At 37.3% G+C, this 26,014-nt stretch overlaps 2 protein-coding genes across 3 annotated transcripts; both read right to left on the bottom strand.

Moving 5' to 3' along the window:
* Positions 1–345: 345 nt before the first annotated feature.
* kif23 (kinesin family member 23) lies at positions 346–19,226 on the bottom strand. 2 transcript variants are annotated; one of them, XM_079824650.1, is made up of 23 exons: positions 19,127–19,226; positions 18,570–18,636; positions 18,363–18,491; positions 17,833–17,938; positions 12,615–12,751; positions 12,397–12,509; positions 12,150–12,317; positions 11,505–11,549; positions 11,117–11,229; positions 10,881–11,002; positions 9,670–9,772; positions 9,494–9,573; positions 9,292–9,411; positions 9,041–9,200; positions 6,295–6,456; positions 6,046–6,212; positions 4,728–4,901; positions 4,428–4,610; positions 3,171–3,404; positions 3,003–3,091; positions 2,809–2,887; positions 2,155–2,225; positions 346–858 (listed from the first exon to the last, which is right to left on the bottom strand). In XM_079824650.1, the coding sequence occupies exons 1-23, from the start codon at positions 19,138–19,140 to the stop codon at positions 843–845; spliced, it is 2,652 nt and encodes an 883-aa protein (XP_079680776.1). In that variant the 5' UTR covers positions 19,141–19,226; the 3' UTR covers positions 346–842. The 2 variants fall into 2 exon arrangements, with proteins under 2 accessions (XP_079680776.1, XP_079680777.1); XM_079824651.1 differs by lacking the exon at positions 11,505–11,549.
* Positions 19,227–20,601: 1,375 nt separating this feature from the next.
* paqr5a (progestin and adipoQ receptor family member Va) lies at positions 20,602–24,262 on the bottom strand (the record flags this gene model as incomplete). Its single annotated transcript, XM_079825146.1, has 8 exons — positions 20,602–20,831; positions 20,960–21,104; positions 21,239–21,335; positions 21,429–21,473; positions 21,621–21,747; positions 21,869–22,074; positions 23,959–24,086; positions 24,209–24,262. 8 exons carry the CDS (start codon positions 24,260–24,262, stop codon positions 20,602–20,604), a joined length of 1,032 nt encoding a protein of 343 aa, XP_079681272.1.
* Positions 24,263–26,014: the final 1,752 nt, after the last annotated feature.

Consider the following 26,014-nt stretch of genomic DNA (forward strand, 5'->3'; position numbering starts at 1 on the left):
TAGGCTTATGTTCTTAATGTGATAATCACCATAACATTATACAAAGCCCTTATGTGTAAAGCATTAATAAACTTGCAGAATCTGAAAAAATAAAAATACAACTTGATAAATCGCATTGCAGCGGCTTCTCATACTTCATCTTAAAGTACTCATTGACTACATGAAGATAAATACTACAGATGGCAGGCTTGGTGTAGGAATTAAAACAGCCAACCTCAATAGTTTAAACACCACTGCCATCTACTGATTTCTTACAGCATCAGATCAAAATGCTCTTCATGGCTGAGACATAAATGGACAAAAAAAGTATTAAAAAAAAAAAAAAAAGTTAAACAGACTCAAAGTAGTATATCATGTGCTGTTTATTAACAGTTTTGTCTGCAGAAATCATACAAATGAAACTAGATGGAAAGAGTGCTTTTGCGAGATGCTGCCTATCGAAGTCATGAGAATGACTTAAGGACTTTTTAAGTAACACCAGCAAATGCTTTGTCCTAACTGCCCAGTTTCAAAAGAGTATACATTAGCATATATATAAAAAAATACACGCAAATAGCTAAATGTGCAGTTAGAAAACGAAATATTTGTAACACTTTTTTTGTTTTGTTTGAAAACCACCCAGACCCACACTTACACAATGTGAATTTTACATGGCAACACCCAGGTAGAAAATGCAGTATAAAAACAGCTTTGGTGATCCTGTGGTCTTCTATAAAAAGAGATTTTTACATAAAAGCATAAAAAAAAAAGTTAAATATTATAAAGTGAATTTGCTATTGCACACAGTGAGGAGAGGCTTCGAGAGGAAAGGACTCGGCTGTGACGGCAATGCGAGAGCAGTCTCAAGGCTTTCTGCGTCTACAAAACAAAAGTTTTTAAAGTTACTTTTCACCTAAGGCTGCATTTACGCTGCATGGTTCAAGTGACCCAATTAAAAAAAAAAATTCTCCCATGTTGCGCAGATCAGATATGACCCACGAACATGCAAGCAGGAAAAAAAAACAACAACACATGACTCCCACATGATATTTTCAGATCGGTTTCAGGCCTCATTCATGTGGAAATAAATTTGATGGGAATCAGCAAATGCATTTGCGCCTGCCATGCAAGCGGACAGATCGGATATTCCAGTCATTGAGTTATACGCCATTGAAAAAAAATATGTTAAATCTATAACAAATTAAACATCTCTAATTGACTAGCAGTGGTATTCATTTTGTTCGTTTGTGTAAAATAAGAGGTGATCTGGAGCAGAAATGTGTCAGTAGCCCCTCACTGCAGAACATGAGATCCAGGGGAAGGAGACAAGAAGGTTTAGGGCCGGGGTCTCAAATCCTGCTCCTGGAAGGCCACTGTCCTGCAGAGTTTAGCTCCAACCCCAATTAAACACACCTGAACCAGCTAATCAAGGTCTTATTTGGCACACTAGAAACTTCCAGCAGGTGTGTTGATGCAAGCAGGAGCTAAACTCTTCAGGACAGTGGCCCTTCAGGACCAACTTTGGACACCCCTGGTTTAGAGGTATGTAAAGTGGGAGGAGTTGGATCTGTATCCAACATCGCCCCCTGGAGCTCATGTTCTGCAGTGAGGACCATCTCAAATGCGTTACTTTTGAAATCACCACGAGTGCCCGTTGTCACGTTTATCAGTGACTGTGGCTCGTGCAAAGACGTGCGCTTCAGTCCCGTTTTGGAGACTCTTCGATTCTGTGAAAAATCACAATAAAATGCACAAACTGCCCTGCTCTTGATATACAACCACCGATGAACACTTGTTTAATGAGAAAAAACATGACACGCTTAAGTTCTACTACCAGACCATTAGTACACACTAACTTTTATAGCGGATCTGTGTACATAATCCCGGTCTTGAAGAATCTGTACTATATAATGATTTTGAGATAAGGGTGAAACCGTTGCATTAGAAATGCTTATGAATTCCACGCCAGTAAAGTTAAACTCACTGTACTACTGAAACTGATAAATATTTTTTGTTCATTTAGCCAAGTGTAATGCAAATGCAGATATCAGATATGGGTCACTTAAAACATGTTAAATTAAATAAATCGGATAGTCAAAAAACAATTGGGCACCAAGACCTGCAGTGAAAATGCAGCCAAAAGATGAATGAAACAAATGCAAGTAAAGAGCTTACTTTGGATATCCGTGATGCTGGTATCCAGGTCCGAGGTTTGAGCCAGCTCTCATCTCCACAGCCACAGAGCACTAGAGTAAAGTACACAGATAGATTAGGATCTTTTTTGTTGGTCATTTAAAATATAGAAACATATGCACGCACACTTTCAAAAAAAAAAAAAAGGATTAAATCAATCAAGAGTGAAAGTAAAGACATTAAAAGAATAGCATTTATTGTTACATTTTAAACGTTCTATTCATGGAATCCTGGGAAAGAAAATTAACAAAAATAGTAAGCAGCACAACAGCTTTCAATATTGATAAGAAATGCATTTTAAAGCATCAAATCAGAATATTACAATGATTTCTGAAGGATCATGTGACACTGATGACAAGCATAATGCTGAAAATTCAGCTTTGCCATCACAGGAATCTTATATATATATATATATATATATAGAAAATGAATTGTAATATTTCACAAGGTTACTGTTTTTACTGGTGGCGAGCTATAGACAAAACCCCCCAAACTTTTGAACAGTATGGTACTTTATATAATCACTTAAAAGCAGGCAATATATATATTTTTTTTAAAGTGGTTTTAAAAGCCAAAAACTAATCATTGAACAATCAGTTTATGCATTTAGCTAGTTTATTTTTTATTTTTTTTTACCCTTGTCTCCACATCAGTCCAGTCTCCCTCCGTAGGCTCACCATCCGGGCCAGACTCAGATGATCGCCTCTTACGGCTACTATTAAAAATAAAAATAAACAAAATAATAATAATAATAATATAGATCATTCACACCAAGACCTAGAAGTTATGCACATATGACCACCAAAGCATTCACACTTGGCAACAATCACCTGGCCGCAACAGGGTTTTCCTGCCTGAGCGTTTCGATATCTGTGAACTGAACAGCCTGTCCTCCTCCTCTAGTTTTGAACACTTCACCCTGATAAAGAGCAAAGGATTTTAATTTCAGCTGACAAACAAAACCAGACTGAGCAAGACCACCAGAAAAAGGAAGCTACCTTGATTAGCTTGGTCTGAATCTCCCCATCCGAGGCCATTTCCTGGTGCGTCAAAACGTACTTGTCACACTTGGACAGAGCCTTCTCATTGGGAGCATTTACTTTGATGGAATTGGGGAGGTTTGGCTGGAGAACTGTATCCAGGTCCACATTACTTGTGGGTTTATGATCAACCCACCTCTCCCCACCTGCGGAGTGCGAGCGTCTGTGTAGAGGCCGAACCGGCGGCACAGTCTATTCAATTAAAACAAACAGTAAGAGATATAGAACATGGGCCACAAGCATGCTGAAGCGTTAGTGTGTTAGTGAATTTCTAAGCACAAACTAAACGTACCAAGCTGTTAGGAGGGGGGAAAATAGATGGAGATTATTTGAATGGGATGCTTTATTTGCAGACTGAAAAGCAGATTTTTTTCCTTTTAAAGATATTAAATCTTAAAGTTGACAATTTCAGCTTCTACACAACTGGAGCATCAGTTGTCTAAAGTGTATGAAGTGCAACAGATGACATTGAGAAGATGAAAACTCAAATTTATTCATCTAAAAGTGCAAAAAGCCATTACATGGTTAAAATAAGCAGCACATAATACCTTTTTACATACAGGTCTTCTGGACATTATTTGGTGTAGCTTAGAAACAGATCTACATAAGGCTACAATGTCTATATTAGTGTGTCGTTGAAGCTTTACCTACAACTACAGCAAGATACTTCACTGACCCAGTGATCCGTTTCCTCTAGGTCTACATCTGCTGGCTGGACAGGAACCTCTCTGGCCCAACACCTGCCTCTTCTCCTGCTAAGACTGTCGGGAAGGCCCTGAGCTCTCTTCCTACTGTCTGGAGGCGACTGGCTACCCTGCCTGCGAGACTGCGGGACTCCCTGCTCCCACTCAGAGATGCAGGAAGCCACTGACACACTGCCTGGTCTGGGGAAGTGAGGATCTGGCCTGACCGTCTGAGAGAAGTTATATATAGGCTCCAGGGAGGAGAGGGATGACTGCGAACTATTGTAGGGAGACTGCAAGCGACATGATTAGTTCACACATGGTTTGCATGCCACAAAGACCAGTACATTAAAAACAACATTTACAGCATTAAAAAGAGGTGGGAAATCTTTGAAAAAGTGCACAGGGTAATTATACACACATATACTGCACAGCAGACCATGCAAGGACAAATAAAGATGAGGTATATGGATTAGGTTAGGCATAAGTTTCAGGGTCAGGCGGTCTAGAAACGCAAGTCAGTTAAACGTACAGGAACCGGTGACGGGGAGGCGGATCTCTTGGGGGGCACTTTGTCCTTTTCTCTGGAGGGCCGCTGTGGCTGTCGGTTCTCCGTCTTCCCCTCAGTCACAATGGCTTTGAGCTGTTTGAGTTTCTCATCCTTCACCCACAGCTTATTCTGCATCTCCAGCTGCTTGGCATTTACCCGCCTCTCCTGCAGAGAATAATCAATGAGCAATCATGGAGGATGCATTACACCAACAAATTAAATTAAAGAGTATTTCCCAAAACGACCAAATTTTAAAGATATGGTCTATGGAAAGACACTCACACATTCCTTCTCCCACTTGAGCTTAGCGTCAGTGACGATGCCCTGCATACGTGATTCCATGCGTCTCTTCTCAGACATTTCCCTTTGAAGCCTCTGTTCTCTGCTCTCCAATTCTTGCTGTAGAGACCGCTTGTCTTCCTCATAGATGTTGGTAGTTTTCTGCAGGATGTCAATCTACATGCAGATAAAAACACAGCAGATGCATTAAAACAGCCATATTCAACACTTATTACTATTTGTTGCAGCAAACCTTGACCTACTATTATACTAGGGGTGGCAATACATTTTTTGATCGTGGACAATAAAAAAAAAATTGTCTCCACGATCTGCTTTTGAAGAAATATTATAGTATTGTGCATTCTATCACAGGGTTTCACCAAGCCAAATTTAAGACTTAAATTGTATTCATAATGGTCTTTAAAAAGGTCTTAAGACCAATAAATCACGCAATAAATAACAATGCAGAATCACAAAATTGTTTGGGGTTTTTTTTAGATCAAAATGACTTTGTGGTTGTCATTCCCAGAAATTAAGTAATTTCCAGTAATAAAATAAGACCTTATAAACAAGTGACAAATAGATACAACAAAGATTCAGATACAAAGAGTGCTTTAAGTTTAAGTAACGTTTTTCCAGTTGTTTTTTGTTTAACATTAACGACCCAGACAGGAGCGGACAGGCTATATTAGGCAACACTGACACACGTCCTTAACTTTTTTACTCCAGGGGGTTAATAAAGGCCTTCTGAAGCGAAGCGATGCATTTGTGCAAGATAGATATCCATATTTAAAACTTTATAAAGTACATTTTCAAGCTCCCAGCAGACCATCTTCTGTATTCAACTTACAGAAAAAGTGCAGTGCCCCTCGCAGTTCAAAATGCTTACACTACATCTGATGGGAGTAACTGGTGTGCAATGTCAGACACAGCGTAAGCATTTTGAACTGCGAGAGGCACTGCACTTTTCTGCAAGTTGAATACAGAAGATGGTCTGCTGGAAGCTTGGAAGACGGACAGAAGACGGTCCTCCAGAAGCTAGAAAATGTACTTTATGAAGTATGAAATATGGATATCTTTCTTACACAAACGCATCGCTTCAGAAGCCCTATTAACCCCCCGGAGCCGTGTGGAGCAGTTATGATGGATAGATGCACTTTTATGGACTTCAAAAACAAAACATTCACTGCCATTATAAAGCTAGGAAGAGCCAGGATATTCTTTAATATAACTGTGTTCGTCTGAAAGCAGAATGTCATATGGCTTGAGGGTGAGTAAATCATGGGCTAATTTTCATTTTTGGGTGAACTAACTCAAATACCTTGTACTCCAGCATCTTGGATTTCTTTTCCAGACGATCAATCTCGTTCTTCTGGTTCTGTATCATTTTATCCTTTTCCCCTAGCTTGCCACGCTGCTCATGGATGAAATTCTCCTTGGAGACAATGTTGCTGTCCTGCTCTTGAAGCACAGACTTCAGCATGTGGGCTGAAACAGAATAATGGCCAGAAATTTGGAAAAAAGGTTGCGCTTGAAGGACAATATAAACGGCTCTAAATGATGATTTTACCAGTTTTATTGTACTCCTCTAACATCATACGCCGAATCCTGTGTCTCTTTTCAAGGGCTTCAATGAGTCTTGGTAGAGTGACATCATCGTTAGGGCCAGAAATCTCACAGGGAGGAAGTGGAGGAAAGGACTGAAGCAGCTGGTTCAATACAGTTGGAAACTCTGTAAAAGCACACATCACATATTGTAACATTAACAGTATGAGACATTAGTAGGGATGTAACGGTACACAACTGACGGTTCAGTACGTACCTCGGTTTTGAAGTCACAGTTCGGTACGGATTCGGTACAGCAGTTTTACAAAATTGCTTTTTATTAATTTTTAATTCAACAGTGGTTTAATGAAAAAAAATTGTGTCTGTCCTTAAATGAATTCAGTTATAACTAAAAGTTTCTTAAAGATAATGCTGTAAACTATATAGGGAGCTCTTACTTACATATTGCTATTAAAGATTAACAACAGAGCCCAAACTATTAGCCTAAATTAATTTGCTATTTATTTTTAGATATAATAATCAACACTCATAAGCTTCACATAAGGCAGTTTTTGCATTAACTTCTAAATCTAATTATTTTTTTTTCTCCAATTCGTTGTTGAAATATAATCATTTAGTGGCTGTAATTTCCATGACAGGTTTATTTAAACATACATTAAATAAACAAGACATCACTAACAGGCTAAGTAGTATATAATGAATATATATAGGCTAATATAACGAATAAATAGGCTAATATAGTGCATGTATTCAGTGAAAGAGTTAACCTCTTAACAAGCGCCCCATTTTTTAGGAATTCTTTGAAAACGATATACCCAAATGAAAATGTCTGCAGCTCTTAAACCCTATGGTCTATATTCATAAACCTGGTCTTATTTTAAACTAGACACTTGAAATATTGCTACCCAAGAGTCATAATAACTCAAAGTAATATGGGAACAGAGTAATATACATGTAAATATACATGTAAGTGACTCACGTTTTTTGTTTTTTGTTTTCACTTAGGGAAAAAAATATTATAATTTAATGTTAAGAGCCTGAAAATAACTTAAATATAAAACTGAATGTTTAATCATGTCATGATTCAAATATGAGGATGATTCTCTCAGTAATGTAGCTTCTGTGAGCTTTTATGTCAAGAAAAGTCTAGGCGTCATTTCAAAAAGGCCATTTATTTCAGAACATTTGCTATTGTAAAGAGTAGTTTTTCATTCAAATAAATCTGCAATAAACTGCAATATACTACTAATTATAATGGATAAACAGTTACTGAAAAACTAAAGCAACTATTTACAGAGATTACAAAGTGTAAAAAACTAATTTAGCTGATGGGAAGCGTCTGTGAGAGACAGCGCGCTCCACTGCAGTTGCGCCATGGAGAACGCGCAGCCAGCGCAAAAACAGTATTCACCAAAGCCTACTTACGCAAACTGCGCAAGATAATGCCTTTTGATTGGTTACTAAGTCCATCAATCAAACCTTTGTTGGAAAGGCATTGGCTGGGCACCGAGTGCCTTTATCCAACGAAAACCATGGGCGCAATGATTGACAGCTCACCAAGCCTGTAAGGCACTTCCTCTATATGATGCATCCCAGAAGAGTCTCTGATTGAAGGAGAGAGACGAGGGAGGGTTTAAAATACGTGGGAGAAGCTATTCTTGCAGGGAGTTTGCCAGACACGGAATAGAATCGATATTTCATTGAAAATGGACATGATTGATCACGCTAACTCAAAACTCTCTTGCAAACAACGGAGGATTTTTAGTTTTTTCCCTATTTTTTCGTTGTTTTGGATTAAAAAGTGGGATGCATTTTGAAGAATGGACTCTTACACAGAGATGTATGCGGGTGTTTATTGGATTCGTCCGATCTGATCTGAACGACAGGAGATGAAAGATGAGTAACGCTGATATTATGCTAATGTTTACATGGACGGTCCTTTAGCGTTTCATTTAACCCTTTCCTCTCTGGTGTATTTATTGCAAAAACAAGTTCAGAACATGAATCTTGAGTGTTTTAGCTTTCAAATGATGCATAGTTTGTGATAGTTGATTGAATATTTTGTATAAAACAAAAGTAAATAAAAGTACACACCCCCCCACTTCCGTCAACCCCCCCGTCCACGATCCGATGCGGGTTAAGAAGTTAATATCTCTAGTGAACTCACAGCTGTGGACACTGAATAACTTCTGAGGTAAAGGTGATTCTACATGACATTGTTTACAAGCTGTTTTATTGTCTTTCCGTGGCTGAAACACAGATGGAGCAATTACAAAACATATGATACGTTTCAGTAAGTTGTAATGTATCCCTTAACATACCTTAAGATATTAATTTATGTTTATTCTTTAGGAAGAGATGATCGCGTTCACTCGCCGCCGCTTAAAGTTGAACTGATACGCGTCTATCAGTCACGTCACATTATAGAGCGTTAAAACGGCATTTAACGTTTGAATTTCGTGATAAAATGGACTGAATACTCAATATGTTAGTGTGGGAACTCGGATTGAAGTGTGTTCCGCGCTTTAAACAAGCCCACTGTTAATTGTTAAAGATTGCATTCATAACCGTTCGGTACACGCGCACCGTACCGAGAGCCCTGTACCGAAACGGTTCAATACGAATACATGTACCGTTCCACCCCTAGAAATTAGCATGCATACATCTCTGCATGGTAAAGAAACAGCACATTTGAGATAACGTTAACATTCTCACATGATACGTGCAAGTTCTCACACACACAAAAATACCTCCATCTACAGGACCACCACGTTCCTCTAGTCTGCGAGTCAGCTCCTCTTTGAAGGCTTGGTTCCTCTGTCGGCGACCAGCAGTGAAGCCACAGATGGGCCTGTCAACAGGCCGGGCCACTTCCACCTCCTGAGTCATCTCAGCAAAGCGCATCACCAGCTGCACACAGATGAGAAACCCTAATGTCACAGTACAAGTAGTATAAATCAAGAGGGAACAATCCATCTTTTGACCTGTTTATATTCCTTACCAAGGTCTCCTCATAATCATCAGCTTTTGGATTTACACACACCACCATCCTCACTTTGCCTTCACCATCAAAGTAGTTTTTGAATAGATGGGTCACTTTGGAGTCTCTGTATGGAACCATCTGAGGACAGAAGTCAAGAGTGCCTTAATGTTGCTGAACTTAGAAATTTTCAAATCAAATTTTCATTTGAAATCTCACATACCTTGTTCGTGCCACACATCTGGTTCTCCCTCAGTACCTCAATACATGTACGCAGAGTCATTAAAGATTGATTTATGTTGCCTGCGAGAGGAAAAAGAAAACCATTGGTCTTCATGATTGCAGGGGTGTGTTTTATATGAAGTCAATAATCTTTAGTTGTTTGTTCCATTGGCGGACCTGCTTCACGGAGACGACTGCCCTCTGCTCGGGTTCTGCTAGTGCGTTCACTGCCGGCCAGATCCACCAGACACAACTGGCTCACGTTCACCTGATTCTTATCCTGAAAAAAAAGAGAAGATTAAAATCAAGTATTGGGTCAGTGGTACCACTATTACAATTCAGTGCCCAACTTTAGCATCTCCACATATTTACCTTTATTAAGGTCTGAAATAAAACAAGATGAGAACATAAATATTCCCAGCACTTTCGGTGATATAGTATGCTTAAAAGTAATAAGAAATTACTCTTTACATTAAGGTAGTAGCCTAGTGAGAACAGGGTGTTGGGGGAAATCACTATCCCTCTTTTTCATCAAACCGCAGTTTTTGCAAATTCCCGCAATTTCATTGCATAAATATATTTTTTAAGAAAACATGCCGCAAAGAAGAAAAATATAAATAAATTCCACATTTTTCTGGAAGGACTGAAAATTCAACCAATTATAATTTGACATGTGTTTTATTCATATCAGATACAAATTGTGTAGGCAACTATAATGTTTTCTATTCTTCTCCCACTTCACCAGCCGCTTGCTTTCATGCATTTTGGGAGAAGTGGCTGAATTTTCATGTTATAAATCCGACAGATCTGATTCTCTGAATTGCGGTACAAACTAACATCACGCGTTATAGATCAACATGATTATTCTAAGTTTTTAAACGACAAAACATTCACTTACACATATTTGAGATTCGGAATATCAGGTAGTTGATGACATAGCCAATAAGTTTGTGAATATTTTGAAGGAAAAAAAAAATGGGGGTAAGCTACAATATTCTAAACATACGTGTGAAAAGGGTTAAAGATGGAATTCTCTTTTTGTTTAGTTGAATTATCTGTTAACGTCTCAGGAGCCATTTAAAAGCTTTCTGACCTGCCTCAGCTTTGACAAATGTGAAATTATCAACAAATAAGGTTGTGTCAAAGACTTATTAGGGTGTTTAAATCAAAGGTGAACTTGAGGAATTATAGTTGATCACTAGGGGGTGTCAAAATACCTACAGACCTCACATTGATTAAACCTGCATAAAGATCAGGAACACATATATTATATTACACACACACACTTGACATTTATCTGAATAACACCAGAGTCAAATAATATTAAAAATAATTTGTAGCTAGCCTTTTTTTGGGTGAAATCTTTAAGGCATTAGAATTAAACTGACCTGAAGCACATTGTCTCCGTCTGCATCCAGAGGTGCTTGTGCCAATTTAACTATGAACACACTATGAGAGCGGCTGGACTCACGGTTCAATTGCGTGTTTGCAATCCTGCGCTTCTTCTGACCTGTGTTCAGAAAACAAAAAGTTCTCAAACAATAGCTCTGCATGCGAACCACAAACAAACCATCTGAAAAAAGGTTAAACATCTAGTTTAAACATTAGTTAAACATCAGTTTACCTCTCCAAAAGACTTCAAAAGCTTCCTCTGTTGACTTGACCTCAACCTCTGTGCACCCAGCCACATACATGTTATGATTTTGATCTTCACGCAGTATTTTGGATTGGGGCGGTCTGAAATATGAAATAAAGCATGAGATCACTTCTGTAACCACAGAGCAGGAAAACAAATGATTCAGCCACATTGCAATAAAGCGCAGTCTCTTCATGAGTGTCTACCAGCAAGGCAAACAAAAGCACAAATCAGACAGCCAAGACAAAAGCTGACACAGAGAACCTAGAAGCACTTGAAAGCAAAAGACAGGACACGCAAAACAGCTACACAAAGGAAAGAAAATCCTTAAAGGCAGCAAGACCATCTATGAATGGATTTCACTGGCCACACATACATGAACTCAATGTTGTTTCTCAGAGGTGTGCCTGCACCATTCCACCTAATGAAAAAACAAAATACATTTATCTATAAACTAAGCTCAGATATTACTAATTATGACTAATTTTTTTTTTTTTTTTTTTTTTTAAATGAGACTAAACCTAAACTATCTTGGGATCGGTTACAAAATCTACTGAGTGTTGTCAATGTAACAATCATTTTAGGCAATATGTTCTCAAAATTGAAATATTATATTAGCCACCTAGTTCTGCAAGCCTAAAAAAAAAAAAAACATTGATACTACAGACAAATATACAGTGAAACTAATATTGAGAATTAATACAGTTTAATTTTAAAATAAATGTTCAGCGGTCACAACACTTCAGAAATCGTTCTAATATGCTGATTTGATGCTAAAGAAACATTTCTTATTTTCAATCTTCACAACTGCTTTTGATCATTAATGTATCCATGCTGAATAAAATAAATCTTTTTTTTTTTTTTTAAACCTAACTCCAACATTTGAATGATACTACATAAAATAAGAGTTTCATAAAGCATAAAGACGACATATAAATTGCACAATGACAGTGAAAGAGAAATGATAAAATCACTAATTTCAATATCAAGTTGACACAAAATATCAAACTAGCACGCTTACTTGGGCTTTATTGGGTCAAAAGGAGTCTCCTCCAGGAGATCATAGATGTAGTTGTTGTAAATCTCAATGTAAGACACAAAGACACTGTAACTGCTGTCCTCATCCACCCCATCTGCCTTACAAGCCTCCTCTGGGCTGATCATGTCAGCAAACTCTGGATCAATTCGCCTACAAAACAAGAACAGCAGATTAATTAACTGTTCCATTTAAAAAAAAAATTATAACTTTGATTTCAAATGGAAATAACCTTGTAGTTGGGGTCTTCGGTACAGTTGACTGACTGTCTCGCTTCTGTCGGTCTAAGAGTGCATCTACCTGATTCTGCACCTCCATGCCATTTTTATCATCAGGCTTGAAAACCTTAAAAGAGAGACCAAGATAGCTCAAGGACGTAAAAAATGTATTATGCCTTTTTATTCTGTTAGGTAAAGAATAAAAGTAAATTAAAACGAGGAATGTGCTCACATATCTCTTGGCCTGGTAGGGGCCAATGCTGTTGAAGATCATGTCAAGTGAACGTGGAAGCAGCCCACCTTGACCCGGTGAACCAGTCATTGTATGAGTTTTACCACTGCCGGTGACACCGTAGGTGAACAACAGGCCTAGTTTACAAGAAGAAAACTGCTTACAGACTTACCACAGACCAGGCTTAAGCCTAGTTCCAGACTAAAGAGCATGTTTGAGCCATTTTAAAGTGCCCCTATTATGCCATTTTAAAGTTTCCTAATTTAGTTTTGGAGGTCTCCAACAACAGGTTTACATGCAAAGGTCAAAAAACTGTTTAATTTTCTCATTATATACATTGCACAACACCTCTAAAACTTGGTTATAACTAAATCTAAACCACTAGGTGGCGTGGGTTAATAAGTTGAGTGTATTTGATCACAATGTCGTCAACTGCCTCGCGTTGTTTGGAATTACTTAGATGAAAATTGAAAACGATCTTGCAAAAATTGAGTTACTTTTGATCAAATGAATTTTAGTTATCATATCACAACCCCAATAAGAAAAAAAAAAAAAAAATTCACATGAAATCCAAACATTAGGCGAATGAGGAAAGACGGCTGTCCATCACTGCATTCACGAGTTCAAGTAAGAGCAGCTGTACACGTGTGAGAGCGGGATAACTTATATGATAGCAAAATTATCGAGACGTATGCTTCCTTTAAGTTTCATCAAGGGTTTAAGAACAGAAAACAGTGCTGTTAGAAACTTCACTTAACACCGTTATCTCTGCATCTCTGCAACATCTGTCAGCGAAGATCGTTCTCACCCGACAGAATATCATCCAACTGATATGGTTTTTCTCAACATGAAAATTTGAATATAAACACGATAACCATATACCGACTTGTGTGTATATGTACGTTCAGCACGATGACTGGCGCGCTCTTCTTTATTAGCGTTTTTTTTCCTGCTCGCGCTGCTTGAGCTTAAGCTTTTGTTCTTTAGGCCTATATTTTTTGTTTACACATTGTTTAATGTTTTAAACTGAAAGAAAACCTTATGACGTAAGCTTGTTATGTATATTGCCTAATCCTAAGCTTGTTCAGAGGAATAAAAAAATAATAATGTCTCATTCTCAAAATAACGTCATTTAAATAAACTATTAAATAATATTCAATTTTTATGAGCCCAAATATTCAAATACAGTATTTTGGGAAAATGCCCATACCACCATGTACAGCGCCTATTTTCAGAAGCTAAACAACCATTACCATAGAATTCAGCTCCATCCGGAGGCTTCCTAAAGCTCAGCGATTGTACACACTGTAAAGACACTAACGATGACGCCCATTTTACATTAATCCCAGCGCGAGCCTGAATCGATGATGAAACATTGGTAAAAACTAGTTATTCAACCCGAACTTTGAGCAGGATGTTTCTCATTATGAGACGTTTCAACTAATTCCTCACTATCAGCGAAGTATTACAGTAAGACAGTGGGCTAATAACACCAGTTAGCCAAAGACCTACACAATATGCGTGCACCAAGTGGACAAGCAATATGCTAATATTTTGTCTTAACGTCACAACGAAACTGCTTGTAATTCGATTCATTTAATTGACTCAGAGTCGACTCTTACATTTGATAGACAACTTTATATATGGTGCACTTTCAGATTTAAAACTTTGCAGGATGTTCTCATTCACTTAGAACTGTTACGCACTAAATGAAAGGCACTTTAACGGAAAGCAACTTGCACTGACATTAGTGTTGTAAAAAGTACCTTCTGTACTGAAATAAAACAAATTAGACACTGAGCGAAATTGGTCATTGTGCTCACACGCTCATCGGATATCTTTGCTTAACTACAATGATCAATGCACGGGACTGTTTGAAAGTACACGGAAGTGTGTGAAAGTGGAAGCGTTTAAAAGCACAAGCAGGCGTCTACCAGCGGACCAGCCTGCTTTCAAACGCTCCCATGTGTATCCGTGTAAGCACTCGCAAAGAGCGTCATTGATGTATATTTACAACATGTTTTTGAAGAGCTGATTTTGTAGCCAATCACAGACATATCCGATGAGTGTGTGAGCACAATGGCCAATCAGAGGGGTTTTCGATTATGCTCAACAGCGTTCAAAGCGTCACATTAACATTTTAGTACCGACTTGGTACCAAAGTTGGTACTTTTGCCAACACTAACTGACATATCTTAAAATATGTCAGTGCCACTGTTTTAACTCGAGATGCACACTAGTAATTAGGGGTGTGCATTGGCACTGCCCTCACAATTCGATTACGATTCACCAGGTAACGATTCGATTCTACGATGCATCAAAATTCTACTGACCACAACAAGGCACAATTTTAATCAGTCGAGGCAATACAAGCAATCAGATATTGAACAACAGATTTTATTGGCTGCTATGTGTGCATTATCACTCTCCTGTACTGCCGTCCAAAGGCAAAGCGCAGTAACTACACATTTGGTCAAAATTTAGTTATGGGCTTTGTGACATCTGTTCTGTCTTGTGACAAAGTTTGCTGGTTCAATTGTGTCCAGTTTTAGAGAAACGAGCGTGTCAAAATTGCAGTAACTACAAAATCCAAGCCAATACCAAGGCAAACCGCAGTAAGTGATGTTACTGCGTTCTAGCTTTGTTTCCCCGTTTTTGACACAGCAGATACTGCGGTTTCAGCCTTGTCCCGATGGGGATTGAATGCGGTTTGCCCCTATCGTAACACACAGAAACAACAAGCCAACCATGGCACAATCCCGCAGCCAAATGATGGTTGAACGCGCGTTAAAATGCAAATTCAAAGACTGGTAAGGAAGATATCAAAATAACTCATAGTAAGGCAACTGACAGCTTTATAATCAGTTAACATTGACTAGCCAGCCGCTAGCAAATTTTGACTTAACGTTACTTGTGCTGCTCTATTAAAGGCAATATCCTCTGACAACGTAATAATAATCCGATTTAATCACGTTGGTGTTTGTTGATTCGGACATCTCTCCGTTTCAGGCAGCTAATCCAATTGTATTGACAGGGGTCACAGGGTTTTTCCTGCATTGAAAATTTTTTGGCGGCCGCCAAGACAAATTTTTGGCCCGCCAAAGCCTTATTTGATGAGTTATTGTGATTTATGAGTGTAGAATGGATGACTGTTGCACGTGTGATACGGCCGTGTTAACTGAGTGACAGAAAACGAGCAGAGAGATCCTCCCCCGCGCGACCGCTCTCTCTTTCTGTCGAGGTCTTCTCATATTTCACATATTGGCTCATATTTCACATATTAATCAAAATCAAAAGGTCGGAAGACCGAATCCATGTTGCACGTGCCGCATTCGGATATTTTTTTTCCTTGAATTCCCGCTGGGTGTGAACTGCGCTCAAAAAACATTGACTCTACTCTGACCAGCTGACATAAACATAAGTTTCAATAAACGGGAAAACATTATATTCTGTTATGAAGTGCATTCTGTATTGACAAATCTTTCGCGATGTTCTAACAGACGGGATTCGCACACAACGCGTCTGCTAATGTCCGATTCGCAAACCAATGACTCCTTTGAATCGAATCATTTTAGCGACTGGTTAGAACAACTGATGCGTCCAACACTGAACGAATCAGTATATTCATTTACTCAGAACACCTCTGAAACGAGAACACAAGTGTGCTTACCCAATTTAGCAAGAGTGGATAGTAAGAATTAGTTTAATCATCCACAGTCATTTAGCTTATTTATGTTGACAATGTGCAGTGAAATATAATTTAGTGTAGACTGGAGTTAGGGGAGACCAGAACAAAGTTGTTAGCTAGCTGATAATTTTACAAAATTGTATATGGTAGAATATTAGGCTATTTGCTAATTTTTTAATGCTACTTTTTAATATTGATATGATTATACCAAAAGTTACTCTAGAAGTTAGGGGCGCCAGTCAGCAGGTGACAACCGGATGAGCGCAGCCGGGCCGACAGCAAGCACACTAGGTGAAAAAGTACACTTGCATAATGTACTGAAAGTACTCTATTTTTATGCACTAATTTCGTAGGCTACTTAATATACAAAAAAAAGTGCTCCGTTTTTTGGATTTCTCAGATAGGCTATCTAAGAATACATAATTATATTTTAATTATAGCTTTAAGGGTGTAGATAGCATAAACAGGAAATGTACATGTTTGAGAATAGCTTAGAAGTTAGGCTAAAGGGAGAAGCATACGCAAGTTAACTTAAAGGGCCATATTAAAGGGATAGTTCAACTGAAAATGAAAATTCTGTATTATATAAAGTTTATTATTACTATAAACATGTATTAAGAAGCATGAAAAAAAGTTGGATGAACACATTTAGTTTGTATATACTGCACTTTGCCTTTGCAATAGTGTTTTAGTTGTTTAAGGTCATCCAAAGGCAGAGTGCAGTATCTGCATTTTGGGGGTCAAAGATCACGTCGGTGGTCATGGTTTTTATCTATAAAAAATTTCTTCCTAAGAAGGCAATATATGAATGCATTACCACTAATCTACCCACAACCTGTTTGACTGGCTGGTGTAAAAACTTTAAAGCCATTTTTCTCAGTTTCAGTGTTTGCGTAGTTACTGCACTTAGCCTTTGTAGGGCAGTGTATCTTTGACATAAATGTCATTAAATTAAATAAAATATAAGAAAACATAAATCACTGCTTTCCGTGCTTTGAACGAGAAATGTTTCTCTTCTCTACTTTAGAACGATCAACATGGTTTGTGTAGTTGTATTGCCAACGTGCTTGATTTTAGTGTGGCAGGTTTTACACACCGCGTAAGTCTTGTCTAGTTTCCCATCAACTTCGTAGAATCCGAAATGTGCCCAGATGTCCGCTTTCCAAGCTTTGGGTGCGTTTTTAATTACCCGTCTATTGCGGTCATCTCCCTCCGCCTCAGCCATCTTGATTGTTGTTGTTGTTATGACCCCAGAAGTAATTGAAACTTCACAACTTTATTGTCCAACTCAAGGCCAGAAAATAAACGGTGACATAAATCGATTATGGCACTTTGCCGCATCGATGCCGAATCGTGCATGCCCCGCATTGCGATGCATCGCCGAATCGATTATTGTTGACACCACTAGTAATGTTAGGCATGTTTATGAAAGCTACTTAAAAAAGCCTAATCCGGCTTAACCCAAGCCTTGTCTGTGAAACTGGGCCAGTGTTTTTAAATAACAACATGTATACAGAAGATGATATTTACCATTTTTACAGTGAATAAGGTCTTCCACAAGAGGTTTAGCAACATCTTCAAATAATTCCCTCTGTGTTGTTTTAATTCCAAACACTTTTTTGAAGGAATATTGTGTCTGAAACAGAAATTCTTATAGTTAACTTCATTAGGCCACTCCAACAAAGCCTGTCTAATGCCATAAGCTTCAAATAAAAAAAGTTCAGCTTTCCATGCAGCACTAAATGATACAACAAAGTTTTGCAAATGAGAGAAAGCAGTTCACTGAAAAGATGAGACTCAAAATATATGAAAAAGCACAAGTTGTACAGAACACATTTATGGTGTCATTTTCTCCAAGCTTGACAACTCTAGCACACAATCACTTAACGTTACATTATATAGAAAAATCCAACCATTACATGCTTCAAAAATCCATTTGTGTCGCACAGAAGAAAAATTCATACAAGATTGGAGAGAAACGGAGGGGAGTTTTAGGGTGAACTAATCCCAATTCACAAAAAGATCAGAAATGCATGTTAATAATTCTTGGGAGCACTCACCTCTTTGAATTCACCATTCCTGTTGGCTTTGAGCCCATCAGGGGCATGTAACTGAATGGTGGTGTTGCTTATAACCTCAATACAGCATTCCTCATCATCTGCACCCAGTGGGCGCACACGACAGTACACCTGCCAAACGCATAACGCAGATTAATACGTTTATCGTAATTTTGATTATCTTAATATGAGCAACAAGTCACAACATACTCCAACAGGGTCCTTCTGGTTGTTGGAAGTCTTTTTTGGAGGAGGGCGGCGGGGGGTCTTGCCCTTCCTGTTACAAAAGCAAAAATGCACACCTCAGTCAGTCAGCAAATTCGTACAGTTCAAACAAACGGAGTCTAGCTTTGGTTGAAAGTCCAGGCTATAAACTATATTTTTGGAGTTAACGTTACGGCAGGAAAACTTAGCCAGCCGATTTCTGATGTGAAACGCCAAGTAACGTTATGTTGCTTAGCGTACGCGTTGATAATAACATGGTTAACAAATAATCTTACGTTACTAATATAAATCGAAAACATGACAAGAAAAGCGGGGTTATAAACTGATACTAAAGTACAAACGGTGGTAATAACGCGAAGTAAGCTCAACGGGCGGTGAGTAAGTTTACGTTACACTAACGTTAGCTAACTAATGTCTGCTAAGACCCACTTAACGTCTTTCTTGTGAGACCATAAACTCACTTAAATGTTAATAAACGGTCCTTTAATAATTCGTTATCGGTTTAATACAACCAAAGTACAATATATGTTTAAAATACTTACGCTTGCCTAATCATGTTGAGGTGTTTTAGTTTAATTCCGCGTCGCCGTTGCCTTGTTCTGGCCGGTACACACAATTCGAAGTTCAAACGTTCCCTCTTGCTTCGTCAGAAACTGATTTTTCAAATGTGACCAATCAGGGAGCTCAGCCGCGTCTCAGCAGAGCGGATGTCCCGCCTTAAGCCCCTCCCCGACAATATCCGGTTTTAGTCAGAATATAATAAATAAGGGGGAAATACTCATTTATAAATATTACCCTTGTAATTATTATCTTGTAAACAGGTTTAATTGTGATATTAATATATCTGGTACTTTTTGTGGTTTACATGTTGAAACATTTGAGCAGCATTTGAAGTATTTTTGTTCTTTTATTAAGGCTCAAATCATGCCCAGCTTTCAACTGTGCTTTAAAATGTTTTATTTTATTTTATTTTTTTCTCCTATGAAAAATCTTATCATGAGGAATACTACTTAATTAATCAGCTATTTTTAGCTAAATTTATTATTCATAAATGTAAATTTGAAGGAAATAAGCCTTTATTTTTAAAATCAGAAGTTCAACAATACCTAAACATAATGTTATGTTTAAAGAAAAAGAAAGCTGTCAAATGTGTTTCCATTTGTAAGCATTTTCATATTTTTATTTAACTTTACAAAAGTTTGTAACTTTTTTATGTATTTGCCCTTTTTTATATTCAATGTACCCCCGGACTGTTGTTGTAATTCTTTAAAACCAGTAGAAAAAAGTAAACATGTTTCTGAATAAAAGCATTTTCTAGCAGTATTATAACAATTACAGTCCAAAAGAATATGTTTAACAGTCAAAGGAACTTGACACGAGAGACAGGAGTAAATTCACCTATCAATAGAAACCCATGCAAGTCTTGAGTGACCCAGTCAGCATGTAATGAAGACCACTTGGTCATGTTTTGATTTCAAGTTATGGAAGACACTTCTTATACTGGGGTTTATTTCATACAGTTTATTATTTATATTTTCGTCCCATTCCTTCTGTCACTTGTTAGTGATGTATACACTAATGAATGGTCTGAAGTCAGAAGGTGGTACAGTTTATCACTTTTATTTATTAAAAATATAAAATGTTACATAATAACAAGATTTATTTATAAGAAAGTCTTCAAAAATGCACTTGAATATACATGATCATAAGTCTGATTCATGTGCTTCAAAAACGTATATATGCTTTGAAATTGTGCAAATGTTAAGCATGCAAATTGAAGTAAAGCATTTTTTTTTTTTTTTTACAAAAACATTGATTAAACATACAAACTATTCATAAATTATACAGTCTTATACTCTTCCAGATTAAATAAAATCTTCTCAGGCTGTTCATTAAATTGCTTCTATTGAACACATGCCTACAATATATACAATACATAAATATATTTTACTCGGTTTTAGGGGAGACTAACTTTGCTGCCCTGAATAACCTTATCAAATGTCACATTTGAAATGAATTAGTTCTTTACACCTCCTCTGGTGGAGAAAAGTGCCAGGCTGAAAACATATACTATACAAAGCCCGCTGACCACATTAAAGAATGCAGCTCCCGCAGTGTTTGAAAGGGTGATTGGTGGCACATGAGGATGAAGCCACTGCTTCCGTGCAGCCATGTCCAGTTCAATAGCAGTCATCTGGAAATACGTGCCAATAATAGCAAACACGTGGAAGAGCTGATGACTGTGACCTGTGAAGGATGTACAAAAGGACCAAAGTTTATAATTAATAGAGTTTACTGTAGTTTAAAAGCATCACCACTAGCATTATGTCATCTGAATTCATGATGATTAGGAATCTAAGGATCTGTAATTGTACCTATGTAGTCAAAACTACCAGGAGCCAACCGTTCGGGCAGGTGTGTGGCAAAAAGAAAGCCAGTGAAGAGAGCCAATGACATGTGCTGATAGTGAACCGCATTGGCCTCATTAACAGTGCAACCCTCACCAGCACACACTAAGATCTAAAAAACGAGGCCAAAAGTCCAAACAAATGTACTTTGAGTAAATGACTTTTGTTCAATTTCATATTTAATACAAAATACAGCGAAAACAATGAGTTAAATTGTTCCACAAAAAAAATTGCCAAAACACTTACTCTATAAAAGAGAGGGATGTTGTCAAAGAGATATGGATAGACAAAGGCGATTATCCTTAGACGTTTACAGAGCTTCTGATCTTTTTCCCCAGAATACCTAAAGGTGAATAACAATTGTTTATTTAGGCTATACTGAAAATTATTTTTTGCAATCAAATATGTCAAGGTAAGAATACAAAAGAGGAAATACCTTTTAATGCTGTGATAATTATACTGAAGAAATGGTAAACCAAGTCTAAAAACAAAGAAATAACATGTCTCGACATTTTAGCACAATATATACTTGCAGGACAATGTACATTTGTAAAATGTAAATCCACAAAGCAGGTTGGAAATCGTAGCTTTTACTGGAATTATAGGTTTTATTGATTACTCATCCTACCTTGAGTAGCAGGCAAGTGCAGTCGAGATCACGGAGTTGACAACAGCTATAGGAACATAGTATTTGTGAAATGTGCTATTAACCCATTTATCTGGAAATGAGTAAGAAGAGTAGGTGATGGCAGAACCTGTTGATGATCAAATACACAAATAAAAAAAGAAGAAATTAAGGAAAGATAATTAAGACAAAAATATTAAAGAAGCAGAAACTACATTTTACTCAATAGTTCTGTTATATTTTCTACATACCAAGGCTGTAGAAGCTGAGTGCTCCATAATCAAAGAAGAAGCAGATGTGTCTGGCCCGTTCTGACATGGTACTGAAGGTATGAGCACAGCTGGACGCCAGTGGGTACATACAGCATGACAGCAGGAACACCAGCAAGGGCCAGGTGAAAGGATCCTGCCAGTCATCCTGCACCACCACCACTGTCAGCAGTTTCCATAAGAAAAACCTGACAAAATAGAAAACATCTATTACTTGACAATCTTGCAAGCATGTTTGCACGCAAATTGCAAAGCTGTGGTGTAGCAGTAGCGTGAATGTTCCTGCAATAAAAATGCTAAACGCCCCAAAAATGACACACATATACAGTTGAGGTCAGAATTATTAGCCCCCTCAGTAAATATTTTTCTCCAAAACAAATTGGACACAATTCTTTGCACCCCTAGAATTTTTTAAGAGTAAAATATCTCTGAAGTGTATTCCCATTCTTTTTTTCATTTGTTAGCACACCAGGGTGACTAGGAACATGAAATTGTCTAGAAATTGACTTCTTGTTCCACAGGAGTATAAATATGAAGAAACAAATCCCCTTAATCATTCATCACAATGGGTAAAACCAAAGAATATAGTTCTGATGTGCAGCAAAAGATTAAATCAGCTCAAAGAAAAGAAAATAGCTCAAGCATTGAAAATCCCCATTTCCACCATCGGGGCAATAATTAAGAAGTTCCAGTCAATTTAAGATGTTACAAATCTGCCTGGAAGAGAACATGTGTCCTAATGCATGGTGAGGAGGAGAGTTTGTCCTCAAACAAGAAAACAGGTTTCAAGATAAATCCTCCTTGCTCATTCAGAAACAAACTCCAGCATATTCAGTTGTCAGACACGACTGGAACTTTAAACGGGACTGGCTTCTATGGTCAGATGGGTTTGGTGCTAAGAGATATAAAAAAAAAAACACAATTTTTTTGCTGGAGGTCTTGGACATAAAAAAATCAAAACCTGACCAGCTCTGCTAGAAATCATATAATGGGCCGTGGTTGGATCTTTCATCAGGACAATGATCCAAAACAAACATCAAAATCAACACAAAAATGTGCCACTGAGCATAAAATGAAGCTTCTGCCATGGCCGTCCCAGTCCCCTGACCTGAACCCTATAGAAAATGAGTGGGGAGAACCGAAGAAGAGAAGCACCAACATGGACCTTGGAATCTGTAGGATCTGGAGAGATTCTGTGTGCAGGAATGATCTCTGATCTCATGTCAGGTGTTCTCCAAACTCATCAGGCATTATAGGAGAAGACTCAGAATGGTTATCTTGGCAAAAGGAGGTTGAAAAAGTATTGAATAAAAGGGTGTTAATAATTATGTCAAACGTATGTCAAACCTAAAGAGATTTTACCCACATTTTCAATTCTTTTACTGCAATGAAAAGTTTGATTTTTGTGAATGTTTGGATTTAAATAGGCAACTGCTTAAGAGTCAATGATTGGATCATTATTGCAGTGATTATTATGTTTATTATGCGTGTTTGGCAACAGTTATTATAACCCTAATTGATGGAGTGTGTAGCTTTTATCCATGTGATCTTTACCAAAAATGTATTCACCTCTTGATGGAAATAAATGATGTTTTCGTAAAATAAATAAATGTTAATTCCATCAAGAAGTACACACATCACATTTTTCATCAAGATCTTGTAATGACAATACAAGAGTCAAGCACTATGTAAAGTCTCCTCCAGCACATCCCAAATACTTTCAATATATTTAAGGTCTGGACTGTACATAACATACAATAACACAATCACTGCAATAATGACCCTTCATTTAAGGTGTTTACATGCCTGTCTATTTAGATTAAAATCAGCATACGCTTCATATGTTAATATTATGCTTGCTGCGATTATGAGCTTAATTGCATTATTGTGTTTACATGAGGTAAAGTTTAATCACAAAATTGTTTTGCATTATGAGGGTGCATGTAAATGTGTATGTATGTATGTATATATATATATATATATATATATATATATATATATATATATATATATATATATATATATATATATATATATATACACAAAAATATGAATGCTGAAACTGAATTTACCATGTAGGCAGAAAATGAGTCCAAATATTAAGAGTTTCATTTGTTAGCTGGAAAAGACTAAGCACACACTCTTTGGCCGAGCTGCATGGGTGGCGATACCCTGAAATGATGCCATCCTCATGGAAGACCTATAATGAAACATATATTTAACTGAAAATTGTATCTGCTTTAATAGTTTATGACTGACATAATAAAGACACCTCAACCAGTGTACAACATATTCAACAGTGCTATACAATGAAAAACTTACTTTTGGAACTTGGTTAATGGTGAACACTTGAGGTAACTTAATGAGATTGAGCATAGTAGAGGAAGGCTCCAGCTATCACAAGGTGGAGAGCCCAGCTGCCATCTACAGAGCTTCTTCAGAGATTCCCTGTGATTGCTTTGGAAGTCTTCTCTTTAGTGTTCCCCTTGATTATGGTATATCACAGTCCAGTCACCAACGGAATCTCACAGTCCAGTCACCAACTCAGGATGTTTCTATAAAACCTCCCTAAATGGGAGTTAACAATTTCAAGATGACGTTTTGAATCCATAAGTCTTTCATACATAAAGCTTTTTATCTGGAAAAACTAGGGGTGTAACGAAACCCTCATGTTATGATTCGATACATATTACTGAACTCACGATACAATATTATTAAGATACACCAAAACATATGGTAAAATGTTCTGTTGATTAAAATGCTAAATTTGGTATTACACTGAGGGTGGAAATCAATAGGCTTGGACTTGGTGCTGGTAACCCAATGCACAGGACAGTGGTGACACCAGAATGAAAATATTCATGATTCTGAAGCTGAAAATACAGAATTATTTTAGATGAATATGCTTGCAGGCCACTTTTTACTGGTAACATAAGACATTTGGTATCAGGACCCACAAATATTCCCCCATGGCATTATTATACATTATACATATATATAGTAGTTTAACTGACACTAAAACTATGTAAACTTTTATTGTAATTTTAATTTTGGGGGAACTATTCACAATACATATCATCACTATACACGATACATATTGTTGCATTTTTGTATTGCGATATATTGTGGCACGATATATTGTTACACCCCTAGGAAAAACACATCAAAACAACACATCACATATTAAAATGTAAAAAAAAAATATGTGTTGCTGTTTAACCAAACACTTGTGCTTTAGGATGCATACAAACTAAATGTCTCCAATAGCCTTAAAGCTGTTATGAGCAGGGTCATAAACATTGTGGTTGCATATTTACCTGCCTGAATAAACACAAATGTAATCATTAAATCCCTATTATTCTCATATTTATATGGCTACCTGAAAATCACCATCTCTACCTCATGTTCAAAAAGGTAGTAGATCATTAACTTTAAGACTGGAGAGGGGAGCTGAGGAGAAAAAAATCACTTATGCCTTTGCCCTTTGAATATACAGTAACCTGACACTTTTATTGTTAGGTAAATTCTCCAATTGATTAATTATTGTTCAACATACATTAGAGGGGTGTGTAAAACCCTAAAAATAATTGTAGGAACTGGTGTATCAGAGCTCATATTTTGGTAAAATATGTATAGCATAGAATACACATAAAAATTCACCCCACATTGGGTCCTAAATCTTTGATTTATGCAACAACAACCACAACAACAACAACAACAACAAATGGAGGTATAACAAATAAATGCAACTCATGCTTCCTGTGCAATATCAGTAAATGGTAAACAATAGATACATTTTTGTTGCATTTGGCAACAATAGAATCACAACAAACCCAACACAAAAAGTCAAAGCAGACAGAGGGGGAAACAATCCAAAATCCAACTAAACATATAGGCTAATACTGATATTGATTGTGAATATTGATTTGATCAGTGTATATACATCAGAATGTGATGACACTTTAATCCAAAACATCACATCAAAGCTGATTTAATATAAGATTATTATCTCACACAAAAGATTGTGCAGTTTAAAGTGGAGCTCACTCATAATGAACAACACGTGGCTGACACAAGTTCACACTTCTTGAATTAATTATTTGTCCTACACAGCGGTTGTAAAATATT

Source organism: Gobio gobio, assembly GCF_949357685.1.
Source record: "Gobio gobio genome assembly, chromosome: 9".
Taxonomy (NCBI): Eukaryota; Metazoa; Chordata; class Actinopteri; order Cypriniformes; family Gobionidae; genus Gobio; species Gobio gobio.

Excerpts from the sequence above, each read along its gene's own strand:
- kif23 (XM_079824650.1), bottom strand. Across the intron at positions 12,752-17,832 it reads CCTTATTCACTGTAAAAATG|GCCTGTTGTTCACCTACGGT; the intron begins GTAAATATCATC and ends CTTGTAAACTAG. Across the intron at positions 11,550-12,149 it reads TTTGACCCAATAAAGCCCAA|GTGGAATGGTGCAGGCACAC; the intron begins GTAAGCGTGCTA and ends TTTTTTCATTAG.